Raw genomic sequence first — 14,276 nt, 5'->3', positions numbered from 1 at the left:
CGGTCACCGGGAGGACGCCTGATCAACCGTGGGTTCATCGTCAGCGCACAGGGCCCTGCTCCTCCGTCCGCAGCCTGCGCCCCGGCGACGGCCAGGCCACCAGCAGGTAATGGAGAGTGGCTACCACCACGAGGGTCCCTGCGAGCGCATGCAGGGCTGGGCCACGTGGGCCTGGCTGCGCCTCTGCGGGAGCACCTGCTCTTCCTTAGGACCTTGCGCAGCCCCTCCATCCAGACATGGCACAGGCCACCGTGCCAGCTGTCCAGGCCACCTGCGGGTCTCCCACTGGCAGGAGGCTACTGGTTGTTCGGTCTAGGGGCCATCAAAGCACACAGCAGACCTCCAGCGGGTGGGCACTCAGCACGCCTCTCCCCCGGCCGCCCACAAGTGGCCCGCGTGTGCTCCCTTGGGGCTTTGGGACGTTCACCTCCTCTTCCCACCTTCTTGGCACTTGCTGGATGTTTGCGGCCACCGTGCGTCACTTACGTGATCACAGAAACACAGTAAAGCGCCGCACAGGGTCCTGCCACCCACTGGAGACGTGGAGACATGAAGACTGGGGCTCTGCAGCAGCACCACCCAAGCACGACACAGGTCCCCCCAGAGCCCGGCCCCCACCACGCGGCGACAGCGGCTACTGGGTCGCCAGGAACTGACTCCCGCCACACATCAGCATGCGTGCTGGGCGTGGGGACCGCAGAGCACTCACCAGAGGAATCCAGGATGTTGTGTGGGCCTCCCCATGAGTCAAACCACCCCGTCCAGTACTCCATCACCATCCTGGGCTGAACCCTCTGGGCACCACAAAATGAGAGGTTAGCTGGCCGAGAGAGGCAGAGGGGGGTCCTTCCTCCGGGAAACCCAGCCTGTCTCTCCTCCTGTCTCTCCTCCCTGGCCTCAAGCTCTGGGCCGCGCAGACCCGAGAGTGAGCGCGGGTGTCGGCTGCAAGCACCTGCACCAGCTTCCCCTCCACCTGCAGCCTCCGCACGGAGCTGGGGACTGAGGTTGACGCAAGGGCCCGACGCCCTAACCTGGCTCTAGAGTCGCCTCTAGAGACGGAACCCAGATGTGCGTCAGGGCTCCCATGCGCTCCGCGACTGCTGTCCCCAGGCTCAGCCTCCCAGGTCAGGCCAAGCTTTGCTCATCCTCTCCCCAGGAAGGAGAATTCTCCGTCAGGATCACTCCGTTCCTGACGGGCTCCCCGTGGACGCAGGCGGCTCCGCAGCCGCTTCCCCACAGTGGGAGGGTCGCAGGGTCACAGGGCTGGGGGGCCGGCCCCTCCTGGACGGCTAGCTTAAGACCGACAGCCCTGCTTGGGGAGACCAGGGAGCTGCCAGCACAGCTGCTCACGGCCCACCCGCACCTGCAAGCCCGGCTGCGCCTCAGCTGGGGTGTCTTGGAGCCAAAGCAGAGCACCGACCTGGGCCAGTAGCCCCAGGGGCGCAGGGGTCCCCCCACCCCAACGGGGGGGCCACACCACACGTGCAGTAGCCAGGGACCAGGGCCAGGGGGCGCACTCGTGACCCACTGGGCAGCAGACACCAGCCACACCGGGAGCAAGGCTGTTGGGGATTGTCCTTTTTCTAGCAGGACCGGCAGCTGGGATCCTCAGAGCCGTGGGCCCCCAGGAAGGGGAGGGGGAGGCGGCCGCGGGCCAGCACCACACCATTAGGCCACCAGGGGACACGCAGTCTAAGCGCCACGTGCCAGCGGCCTCCAGGGCCACGGGGCTCCCCGTGCCAGGGGAGCCAGGGCCAAGGCACTGGGGCCAGCCACGGCCCGGGCCCTGCCCTGCATGCCTCTGCCAGCTGCGGACCTGCTGGGCGTCCACTGCTCCAGCAAACTGGCCCCGCACCTGGACAACGGCACCCACCATAGCCAGCTCGCCCGGTCACCAGGGAACTCGCACGGATGCTTCCAGCACATGGTGCCTCGCACTGGAAGTGCCCGAGGACACCACGCTGCTCACCCTCCCTCATGGGGCGAGCACCCAAGGGCGCAGGGGGTGCTGCTGGACAGAAGGGCCCCCATCGTGGCGCCCGTCAGCGGCAGGACCCTGGGCACACGTGGGTGGGGGCCCCAGCCAAGGAGTCCACAGCAAGCCTGGCTTTCCTGGGGGCTTTCCAAGCTGACGTCACCTGGCCCTCACCAACCTCCGAGGGGGTCCTGTCACCGTCCCCACTCCGCGAGAGGAGGAAGGGAAGCGCGGCAGCCGCACGGCCCCCAGGGGCAGATAGCCTGCAGCACCGGCACCTGCCTCGACGGCGCTCAGGGAACCCCACCTGGCTGCGGGGTGCTCGCAGGGACCCCTACCCCTATCTCTCCCCGGTCGGCCTAACACTGGTCCCTCCCACACATGCAGGTGCCCCCGTGCTTGGGGTGTCACACTCCTGCGGGGACTTCCTGTCCACGCGCCTGCAGATGCGACATCTGCTCTGGGGCACCAACAGCTGACCAGCCGGGATGGGGGCCACGGACGCTGCCAGAGTCGCTCGGGAGGCCCGGGCGGCGACACCTGCACCCGACAGGCACTGACGGTCGGGCATCCACCGCCCCCCAGTGAGACACGGGGAGACCTGGGTCAGCTCCTCGGGCCTCGGGCGCTGCCCCTGCCGTGATCCCATCTGCCCCGGGGGACGGGCCCCGAGCCCGAGAGCTCGACAGGACCAGGCTCTGGCTGCAGGTTCCCGTCCACCTGGAGGATGGAACTTAGACTCGGAGAGCCCCCTCCTCCGAGAAGCCGGCCGGGGCTTCTCATCTCGCTGATGATGATCCTTCTAGGCCCGGGGGCGGGGGGTGGCTTAGGGTCAGACACAGTGCAGGACAGGACAGCATTTCTCCTCTCAATCCCAAAACGAGCACAGCTGGGCTCACGGGGACCAACAGTTCTGGTCCAGAGCCTCAGGAACACAAGCCCGGGCCTCGGGGGGCGGAGACCACACCCAGGCCTCCGTCTACACGGCAACACCTGAGCCGCGGCCTGCCTGGGGCGGGGCGGCCGCAGGAGCACAGGGCTGAGCGCCGCAGGGCCCCCTCCCTGGCTCAGCGCCCCGGGCTCCCCGCACCCGCGCACCCCCGCCACGGCCCCTCAGGGCTCCAGCGCCTCCCACGCCCGCACGGGGCAGCCGCCGCCGGACTCACCTGGACACTTACGAGAAAGTTGGTCAGTAGCTGCAGCTCGTGCTGGGACTGCAGGTTGATGGTGGCCAGCGCTGCGGACGAAGCGGGCACCGGGTCAGAGCCCCGGGGGCGCTCGGGCAACCAGAGGCACAGAAGCCCGCGGCGTTGCCCACCTCCGACGAGGGTTTAGATCCTCGGGTGTCAGGAGACTCCCCGCGATCCTCTCCCCCCGCGGAGCTCACAGACAGCCGCTCGCTGGGCGCGCCCTTGACCGACATCGTTCTTGTACCCAGAGCGCAGCTTCTGCTCCTTCTAGAAGCCCGGCCCGAGCCCCGCCTCTCACTGCAGGCGTCTGTGCCAGGCAACCCTCTAAGTGAAGACTCCCCTTTCGTTTCTTAAATGAGGGCTAACTTTCTATCCCGTTCCATAATGCGTCCATCTTTTCATCTAAAATTGTATTTTAGGGATCCCTGGGTGGCTCAGCGGTGGAGCATCTGCCTTGGGCCCAGGGCGTGACCCTGGGGTCCTGGGATCGAGTCCCGCATCGGGCTCCCCGCAGGGAGCCTGCTTCTCCCTCTGCCTGTGTCTCTACCTCTCTCTCCGTCTCTTTCATGAATAAACAAAATCTTTTAAAAAAAATAAAATTATATTTTAAACAGCATCAGTGAGAGTGACACCCAAAAAGGACATGCTACATTTGGCCTACAGTCGTGGACCCTTCGGGCCACCACGGCTGCAGAGCTGGTCTGAGGCTCCTTGCCCGCCTGTCGTCTGCTTGGACAGTGGGCCTCCTGAGCACCAGGCTTGGCGTGAACTCCAGCAGGCCTGGGACGCCTGAGCCACACTGAGCCACCCTGACACCCCGAAACGCTCCCGTTGTACATGAGCTGCTGGTCACCAGTGATGACAAGCCATAGCTCACACTCCGGGAGGTGAGGTGACCTGCCTCAAGGTCATACGAGTGGTGAGCGACAGACAAGGGCTGCAACCCCCGCACCGAGTGACACGGACCCTCTGTCCTGCGAGGTCACCATCGAGCTGCTGGAGAAGACCCTGCACCCAGACGCCCTCCCCCAAGGGAGGAACCTTGCAGACAGGAGGCCCGTCTGAAACTCAGCAGGAGAAACCCAGAAGTGAACAGATCAGCAAGGCCAGCGACATGCCGCCTGGCCCTAGCCTTCCTGGCCCCTTGCTCACAGGAACAGAAGGGTGCAAGGGTGGAAGGCCACAAGAGCAAGACTGAGGGGACACAAGGCGGAGAGGAAGCTTCAAGAAAACCTCGGGGGGCTGGAAACAGCAGGGGGTCAGTGAACAGCCCAGGAGGCTGCAGGAAGTCCACCGGCCTCCCACCCCTGCCTCAGTCCTCGTCGCCCGTCCCAGGATACGTCCGTCCCTGCCTCACACACTCAGGCCCTTTCCCACCGGTGCCCTACTCCAGGGGACCACATGCTCTGAGAAGCTGAGCCTGGGGGTCTCCAGGCCCAGAGGGATTGCAGCGCAGCGGCGTGTGGAGGGAGGGGCCTGACACGGGTCAGGAGGGTCAGGAGGGTCGGGAGGCTGTCTCAGCCCGAGCACTGCCCGAGCCCCTGCCCGCTCCCGACCTCATGCGGCCGTTCAGAGCCTCCTCTTTACTCTGCTCAGTCGGGAGGCCAGAGGTGGAGAAGATCCTCTCACGTGGAAGACTGAGCAGGACTGCTAGGTATTACAGAGAAGAAAAAGAAGGTAAAATATCCTCAGAGGAAAGACAGAGCCCATCTAAAAAGTGTGCCATGAGGAAAGAAACACGTTCCGGGAAACAAGAGGAGGACTATGAGAGAGACGTCGAGGAAGTCGGCCAGAACGTGGAACTAAGGGCAAAGATAAGTGAAAAAAAGATGTTAGACAATCAACATGAGAATCCAATCGACAAATAACAGGAGCGACCAAAGGTCAGAAAGAAGAGGGAAAAGCACATCAAACACTGCACTGACCCACGTCCTACTGACAACGACCACGACTATCTCAATTCAGATGGCCCACGGAAGTGCCCCAAAAGGGAAAACATCTCACACCAAAGAACGTCATTGTGAAACACCTGAATACCAAGGATAAAGGGAAAACCCTTTAATATTCTAGAGGTGGGAAGAAAAAGAAAAACACAGCGAAAACACGTAAGAGGATCAGGAAGCCAGATGTCCTGGTCCCTCAGCAGCAACGGCAGGTATGGGACTCGGGGTGCAGTCAGGGGAGGGGAGAGGCCTCCCCAGGGTGAGGCCCTGGGGTCTTGGGGCCCTGGACGGGGGTGCAGCCTCAGCAGAGGGTGGGTCAGGGTCGGGCCCTGAGGTCTTGGGCCCGGATCACACGGACTCTGCCAGGTACAGGACTGGAACGCAGGTAGGGCAGGAGCCTGGGGATCTTGGATACTGGGTTAGGAAGGGGAGGGGACGCCAACAGCCACCGCCACCTTGTGCGTCCACTAGGTGGTGTCCACCCAAATGTCAGGAAATAATAAAACAGAAAAGGGAGAGAAAGGAGACTCAAAAGGAAAGTGAAATAGTACAATTACACTGAAAGCGAGTCACTGTAAATCATGCCGGAAAAATCGCTCCCCTCGCCCCTGCTCCTCGCAGCCCCCGCCCCCGGCCCCGCCCCCACCAGCCGGAATCACGCAGGGGCTCCGCGGCCGCGGGAGAGCCCGCCCGGTCCTGGCTGGGGAGGCGGCGGCGCGGTGTCGGGCATCTCGTCTACACCTGCGAGCGCCTTAATCACATTAATGGAAAGAGCCCTTCCAACAGCAGGCGGCGCTCCGGGGGGCGGGGAGCGGAGAGGGCGGGGGGAGCGGAGCGGGCGCTGGGCTGTGCCGCTGCGGCCACCTGGGCACCAGCCTGCGGACGGCCCGGCCCCGGCGCCCAGGGATGCGCCCGGAGGCCCCGGAACAGCCGCAAGGAGACGCCGCCACCGCGTGGAAGCGGCGGGAACGGCGGCTGCTCCCTGAACTCCGTCTGGGTAAGGGCCTCCTCCTGCCCCAGCCCAGGTCTCCCCCAGTGGCCCGCAGGCGCCGGGCGGCCGGAGGACAGGCCCGCTGGTGCAGCCTGATGGAGGCGAGGCGCGGGGGGGGGGGGGGGGCAGCAGGAGGCCCCCAGCACCGCCGTCCCCGCGGAGCTCGGCTAAGAGCACCCACCCCCCGGGATGTTAGAAGGGCTGGGTGAGCGCCCCGCGGAGCTGCCTTGCGGGTGGGTGCCCAGAGGCGGCCTCCCGGGGGTCGTGGAGCAGCAGGGAAGCTGGGGGTGCCCAGCAGGTGTCAGGAACAGGAGAAGGAGGGAGGGGAGCGGACTCCCAGCAGGGTCACAGGTCAGAGGGGGCCCTTGGGGGCCTTTCTCACAACCTGCGCTCCACTCTGAAGGCAGCAGCCGGGCCTGGAGTTGCGGGAAGCCCGGAATCCATCCAGGGGACGTGGCACCTGCTGCCACGTTAAGAAAAAGCGGTCTGGGAGTCACGAGTGGGAAAAGGTGGGGTCCGGACAGCGCAGAGAGAATGATGCTAACAGCTGACGGGGTCAAAATTACTTGATGGGGATAAATGTGAAGATAAAGCTAAAGAACGATTTTCTGCGTGTCAGGCATCTAGAAGGAGAGGCCTGAGAGCGCCCACAGCGCTTAGTGTCTGGGCAACTGGGGGAAATGCAGTTGCAATTTACTGAGGAAAAAAAAGACCCAAAGTGGGCTCAGGCTCTGGGAGGGAGAGAGGCTCAGTTGCCCTCGGGTTCGGCGGAGGCCGGCAGCCTTCGGGCACGTGCCAGCAGGCGAATGCCCAGGTGAGGCTGCAGCCCTGCACGGCCGCTCACGGAGACGAGCACCGCACACTCATGGACACACATGTCGGAGCTAAAGGCACCAGCAGGACACCCCCAGGAGAGGAGGAAAATTCACTCCGAGGAGGAAGAAGGAAAGAACTTAAACATCAAAACTCAGGAGCAGGGAAATAAGTGACCAGCAGGAGAGACCAGGTGGGAGCAGCCTGTCAGAGAAAATCCAGGAACCTCGAGAGGAAAACCTTTCAAGGGCAAGACATGGGTGGTCGCTGACAATCAGAGGCGACAGGGACAAGCATTTACACTTGTGACAGGGCGGTCACTGGGCACCTGGAGAAGAGCAGAGGGAGTGGGAGGGTGGTGAGAGCCCTCGGAGGAGAGATGGAGAGAAGAGCCCGGGAGCCAGCGAGCAGGGAGGGGGAAGCACAGCAGCCTCTGCGTAGGCCACAGGGTGGAGCGATCTGCCTTGGAGGAGGAGGCCTGGTTCACGGCAGATGCATGATCCCCTGGAGCGAGAGTCCGTGACCCAGCACGGGGCTGCAGTGGCTGCGGGGCCTGCGGGAGAAGGGGCCTGGGGCACAGGGTGGAGCGGGGCCAGCGCCTGTAGGCAGCCAGGTGTGAGGCCGAGTCCGGGAAACAGACACTGCTGGAGGGAGCGCCCCCCGCCCCCCAGGTCTGCTGCTGGAGGGAGCACCCGCTGCCTGGCCAGCTGCCACCACGACACGGCCCCCGGGCAGTGGCCAGAACCTCCACGAATTGGGCCAGGTTTGGGCACGCCACCCTCACGGGCCCCCTAATGCTGCATCTGCTCGTCCCTCTCTGCAGACATCCAGAGGCCTTCTAGGGTGACCAACTCGCCAGTCCTGAGCAGTGGTTGGTCCTGAATGAGCGTTTGCCAGAGGTGGGGGCCTCAGATCCCCCGAGCCTCAGGCCCAGAGCTGCAGGCCCGATGCCATGAGGGCAGCTCAGACCTGAGGGAAACCCCCCGCAGCCCGGCCACACGGGGAAGCGTGCAGAGTGAGGCCAGGCTGTCCCCCACCACCTCCAACCCAACGCCCCCCCCCCCCCCCCCACAGCCCAGGCAAGCACCTCCATCCAGGACGCCCTTTTGCAGGCCGTCCTTGTTGTCTGAAGTCAAGAGCAATTCCACTATACCTCGGTCCTCCAAGGCCTGTTGGGGAAAAGAACACAAGTCGATCTGTCAGTCCCCAAGTCCCCAGCGCTGGGAAGGTGGCAGCTAGGAGACCCAGAGGGAACAGTTTGAATTAAAGCATTTACTTCTCTGCAGAAAGTGGACAGAAACGTAGCCTCTGTGCCCACCATGTCCAACAAAGCTGTCGGCTGAGGTGCAGCGGGGTGGGGGCGGGGCTGTCAGACTCGGGCCTCCCCTGGCTGCCTTAGAGCTGGGGCGCTGCTCCCCTGGCCTACTCGGAGGCTGGCTTGCAGGGGGCTCCACAGGCGGGTCAGCCCTCCCGCCCCTGCCTGGAGAGGAGAACCTACAGGCTGGAGCGCGGGAGCTCGGTCTGCCTGTGTGCAGGGACTGCAGTAACTTCCAGATGGAAAATGAATCTGCCGGGATCCCTGGGTGGCGCAGCGGTTTGGCGCCTGCCTTTGGCCCAGGGCGCGACCCTGGAGACCCGGGATCGAATCCCACATCAGGCTCCCGGTGCATGGAGCCTGCTTCTCCCTCTGCCTATGTCTCTGCCTCTCTCTCTCTCTCTCTCTGTGACTATCATAAATAAATAAAAATTTAAAAAAAAAAAAAAAAGGAAAATGAATCTGCCTGGGACAGCAGGATGCTGACCTCACGGGCCAAAGCTCCCGCCACTTTAATTAGGTGGATTCCCTGAGGCCACTTAACATTTCCTCAACCCCCACCGCAGTCCTGCTTTCCGAGTCCTCTAAAACCACTGCCAATGATCTATCCAAGTCTTATTTATGGACTACTTACTACATGTCTACAACAGTCCTGAGCCAAGTGACCTCACACACATGCACAATCCGGAGAAGCAAACTCTCCCATTAGTCCCACTTCAAAGAAGAATAAATGGAGGTTTAGAAAAATTAAGGCATTCGCTCAAGGCCTGGGCTACAAAGGGACAGAAACCAGGTCTAAGCTTAGGCCTGTTCTTTGACACTTCAAAGAACAGGCCTAGCCCTGCCCTTCCCTGACCTGCCACACATTAAATTAGAGGTGCTCAAACTCACCCACACGTTGGAATCAGATGTCTGAGGACCACCCCAGAGATTCTTATTGAGTTGGTATGGTCTATGGCCTGGGCATAGGGATTTTTAAAGTGAGTGTTCAGGGCAGCCCGGGTGGCTCAGCGGTTTAGCGCCGCCTTCAGCCCAGGGCCTGATCCTAGAGACCCGAGATCGAGTCCCACATCGGGCTCCCTGCATGGGGCCTGCTTCTCCCTCTGCCTGTGTCTCTGCCTCTCTTTCTCTCTCTCTCTCTCTCTCTGTGTCTCTTATGAATAAATAAATAAAATATTAAAAAAATAAAGTGAGTGTTCAGATGAAGCTGGGAATCCTTGCTTTAGATGCCAAAATGAGAGCAGCTTCTATAGACACTTTACTAATCATCACACTCAGTGAAGCCCGTCCCTTTATTCTCAGCCACTGCGACACCATGTGTGTACTGCAACCCCCAATTAGACTCAATCGGTAAAAGGTAAATAACTGACAACCCTACTGAAATAAAAGTACAGTGAAAGGATTCACTAATTAATAATTGGTGCTAGGAGATGAGGCATTAGTACGGGAAAAGTAGTAGACCATCACAGCACATCATGGTTCACACTGTATCCAGAGGAGGGAATGTAAGGAAATAAACCAAGCTGACTCTTACCTTCTTGATGTAAGGCATATAGGCGGGGTCTTTGTTATAGGAACCATATTCATTCTCCACCTGCACAGCAATGATGGGGCCTCCATGCTTGTACTGGAATGAGATAAGCAAAAGCAGAGTTTGTAGTGGAAACTGTACTAATTTCACCACACTTACCACAAATTACCAGCAAAATAATCCACTTGAAAGCATAAATGTCTCAGAAGATGTGATTACATAATTGAGAATGCTGTCAGTAAGACACAGAGTACGTAGGGAGCTCCGGGTCCTTGTTCCTCTAAGGAAACATCAAATGAACAATTACAGACGGACTCAAATGACTTTATTGGCGCTCTGGAAACCAGTTAAATGTTTAAGTAAGTCAACAAAAACACATGTTTAAAATGATGAGAAATTCCATAGTGTTTTTGGCTCACCCTTGCCCCACTCCCTCCCTGGCTTAGCATGCCGTAGTCACAAAAAAGTAACCCAATTCCCAGTTCCCTCCCTCAAGACAGAAGGAGCAAAATGGAACTTGTTTCCAACCTTCTGGCTGTCTGTGGACTGCCCAATAAACCAGTTTCTGTCTCATCCAACTTGGAGCTCAGACAGGAAATGCATAGCTTGGACCTCAGGTTGGAGGCTACATATGGCAATAAAGGTCACAACATGTGAAAATTTCAGAGGGTCTAGAGGCCCATGTATGCCGAGGTGCACGGGGTCATAGGCAGAAAAATATGATAGACATTGAAGGCCAAAAAGAAGCTGGAGACTCTTCAGGAAATTAAGACATGTAAAAGCAGCCAGGAAAAATCAGGAGGAAAAAAAAAGGCAACACCCACACAGGACAGACTAGACATATGCCCAGAAAACATCTGAGAAGATCTAAAGCCATCACCCCACGCTGATCTTCATGCTTAGGAGCCCACCAAATAGTGAAGGTGTTCCCCACCAGTTTGCAAAGACTGCAGGGGCTGACTGTTGTTTCCAATGTCCAATTTTCAACAACAAAAGCAAACACACGGCAAAAAAACAGAGTAACACAGTTCATTCAAAAGGATAAAGTAAATCTCTAGAAACTCTCTCTAAAGAAACACACACTGGATTTACTAGACAAAGATTTTAAAACAACTGCCATAAATATGCTCAAAGAGCTAAAGAAAACATGAATAAATCGGGAAGAGGCCATATCAGTAAAGTGAAAATATCAATAAAGAGAAAGTATAAAAAATTATACAAGATTTCTGGAACTGAAAAATATAATATCTGAATAGAAAAAATCACCACAGAAGTTCAACAACGGACTTCACAGGAAGAAGAAATAATGGGCTAACTTAAAGACAAATCATTTTAAATTATTCAGTCTACAGAAAAGTGGACAGAATTTAAGGGACTTACACAACATCAGCAAGCAGACAAATGTACTTATTGCAGAAATTCCAAAAGAAGAAAGAAAGGGGTAGAGAGATTATTTGGAAGAATTAATGGCTGGAAACCTTTCAAATCTGAGGAGACATGGATATACAAATCCAAGAATCTTCGGTGAACTCCAAGTAGCATTAACCAAGAGACCAAACCAAGCCACATTACAATCAATCTGTCAGAGCCAAAGACATAAAGAGAGTCTTGACAGCAACAAGGGAAAAACAATTTGACATGTAGGAACAATCCTCAAAAGACTATCCATGGATATCTCACCAGAAATCTTGCAGGGTAGTGAGTGACAGAAGGATGATACATGCAAAGTGATGAAGGGGAAAAAAAAACTATCAAGCAAGAATTCTATATCTAGCATCACTATCCTTCAAAAAACAAGGGAAAATTAAGATATTCTCAGACAAATGAAAGTGGAGGGAGTTTGATACCACTAGACTTGACTTATGAGAAATGCTACACAGAGTCCCTCAAGTTGAAATGAAAAGATGCTTGACAGGGACTTGAAGCCATAGGAAACTACTAAGTTCTCCAGTAAAGGCAAATGTCAAAAAGAATGAAATCTTGGCCATTTGCAATGACGTGGAGGGAACTAGAGGATATTATGGGAGGCACAGGAAGTTAGTCAGAGAAAGACAAATACCATATGTTTCAGCCATATGTGGAATCTAAGAAACAAATGAGTATAGAGGAAGGGAAAGAAAAATTAAAAAGGTGAAAATTAAGAGGAAGGCAAACCATAAGATATACTGAACTCTAGGAAACAAACAGGCTTGCTGGAGGGGAGGTGGGTGGAGGGAGAGATAATTGGGTAATGGGATTGAGGAGGGCTCTTGATGTAATGAGTGTTATATGCAACTTCTGAATCACTGAATTCTACCTCTGAAACTAACAAAAAAAAAAAAAAGAAAAACATAAAAACGAGTATTGTTCTAATTCTAGTTTATAAATCTTTTTTATAAGATTTAAAAGACAAATGCATAAAGATAATTACTAATGTATATTAATGAGTATACAATAAAGATGTATATATACTATATACGTATATACTATATACATATATACTATATATATAATTATGTATACAATATATAAAGATGTAAAGATTGTATATATAGATTGTATATATACAATATATAAAGATGTCACTTCTGACATCAATAATGTACAGGGAGGTGGAGCTGTAAAGGAGTAGTTTTTGTGTGTGGCACCAATATAAAAATAGAACGTCATCACTTTAGGACAGTATTTGTAATCTCCATGGTTACCACAATGAAAATACCTATAGAATATACACAAAAAGAAATGAAAAAAAAAGGAATTAAAACTTGTCACTATGGAGCCTGCTTCTCCCTTTCTCCCTCTGCCTGTGTCTCTGCCTCTCTCTCTCTCTCTCTCTCTATCATAAATAATAAAAAAATAAAAAATAAAAAAAATCTTGTCACTATAAAAAAAAAATAACTGAATACAAAGGAAAGTAGTAATGGAGGAGATAGGGAGAAAAAAAGCTACAAAACATACCAAAAACTAGTAAGAAAATGACCAAAGTAAATGCTTCCCTATCAGTAATTCCTTTAAATGTAAATGGATTAAACTTTCTAATGAAAAAACCTAGATTTGGAGTTGAACAAGACTATAGACCCAATGAACATAACAAATGCACATAGAACACCCCATCCAACAACATAATACACATTTTCCTCAAATATATACACATGGAACATTCTCCAGGACAGATCATGTTAGGCCATGACACAAGTATTATAAGATTGAAATCATACAAAGTATCTCTTCCAATCATCCAATCACAAAAGAATGAAACTAGAAGCCAAAAACTGAAAGAACACTGAAAACTTCACATTTCAAATTCCAGAAACACTTGGAAATTAAACAACACACTCTTAAAAACCACCAACGATCCAAAGAAGAAATAACAGGGAAATCAGGAAATATCTTGAGACAAAGGAAAATAAAAATTCAACATAAACTTATGGGATGCAACAAAAGCAGTGCTAAGAGGAAAATTTATAGCCGTAAACACATTAAAAAGGAATAAAGGTGGTATGTCAACACCTAACTTTTCACCTTAGAGAACTAGGAAAAAGAAACAAACTCAAAGGTAGCAGAAGGAAGGAAATAATAAAGATTAGAACAGAGGCAAAAAAAATAGATAATGAAAAAAATAAAGAAAAATCAACAAAACTAAGAGTTAGGTCTTTGATTAACAAAAGATTAACAAAAAATATTAACAAATCTTTTTGTTAAAAGATTAACAAAACTGACAAACCTTTCCTGAGACTAACTAGCCCGGCCGCATTATCCACAGGCAGAAGCAACGCAGACGTCCGCTGACGAAGGAGTGGATGGACAACATGCGGTACAACCATACAGGGACTATTGAGTCTTAAAAAGGAAAAAAGTTCTGACACCTGCTACAACACGGATGAACCCTGAAGACATGCTAAGGGAAAGAAGCCTGTCATAACGGACAGATACGGTACAATTCTACTTCTGTGGGTTCCCCAGAATGGACAGTTGCACGGCGACAGAAAGCAGAACGGTAGCTGCCAGGGGTTATGGAGAAGGGCGACAGGAGGGTATACAATCCTCCTAGAGTTTCAGTTTGGGAAAACGAAAAAGTCCAGGAAATGGAAGGTGGTAATCTTCGCAAAACAATGGGAATGTATGTAATGCAAGTCAACTGTACACTCAGAACTGGTAAGGATAGTATATTTTATTTTACATGTATTTTGTCACCATAAAAAAAAAAACAAAATAATCATGTTATACCTAGAATTTATTTCGGGTACACCACTTCCATATTTAAGGATGCTTCTGAGCCCTGTTCCTGGCATGACCTTCCCTACAACCCCCACGTCCACCTCCACCGCCCAGTCTACGACAACCTGCTGAGTCATCTCAGTAATCCCATCTTCCTTGCAAAACTCCAGGCTAATCATTTCCTGGCTTCTTACTTCTTTCATAATTAGGGCTCCCAAGGTTTAAGGAATAAAAATACAAGATAGCCAGTTGTACTTGAATTCACAATGAATAGACGTTTACCTAAATTATGGGTATTTTCAACGTAGGCATGTCTCACGC

At 54.1% G+C, this 14,276-nt stretch overlaps 1 protein-coding gene across 5 annotated transcripts in view; it reads right to left on the bottom strand.

Moving 5' to 3' along the window:
* The window catches only part of LOC140631278 (beta-galactosidase-1-like protein 2), a 41,686-nt gene that overhangs the window by 12,375 nt on the left and 15,035 nt on the right, over positions 1 to 14,276 (bottom strand). For 4 of the 5 annotated variants that reach the window (XM_072822792.1, XM_072822796.1, XM_072822794.1 and 1 more), the window contains exons 6-9: positions 9,762 to 9,854; positions 8,000 to 8,081; positions 3,142 to 3,212; positions 710 to 794 (exon numbers count right to left, since the gene is read on the bottom strand). In XM_072822792.1, the coding sequence (XP_072678893.1) occupies positions 710 to 794; positions 3,142 to 3,212; positions 8,000 to 8,081; positions 9,762 to 9,854 (331 nt within the window). The remainder of the gene's footprint in view (positions 1 to 709; positions 795 to 3,141; positions 3,213 to 7,999; positions 8,082 to 9,761; positions 9,855 to 14,276) is intronic. The other variant, XM_072822793.1, reaches the window with a different exon arrangement.

This window comes from Canis lupus, chromosome 3 (assembly GCF_048164855.1).
Source record: "Canis lupus baileyi chromosome 3, mCanLup2.hap1, whole genome shotgun sequence".
NCBI lineage: Eukaryota > Metazoa > Chordata > Mammalia > Carnivora > Canidae > Canis > Canis lupus.
This window is presented reverse-complemented; position numbering and strand designations above follow the sequence as displayed.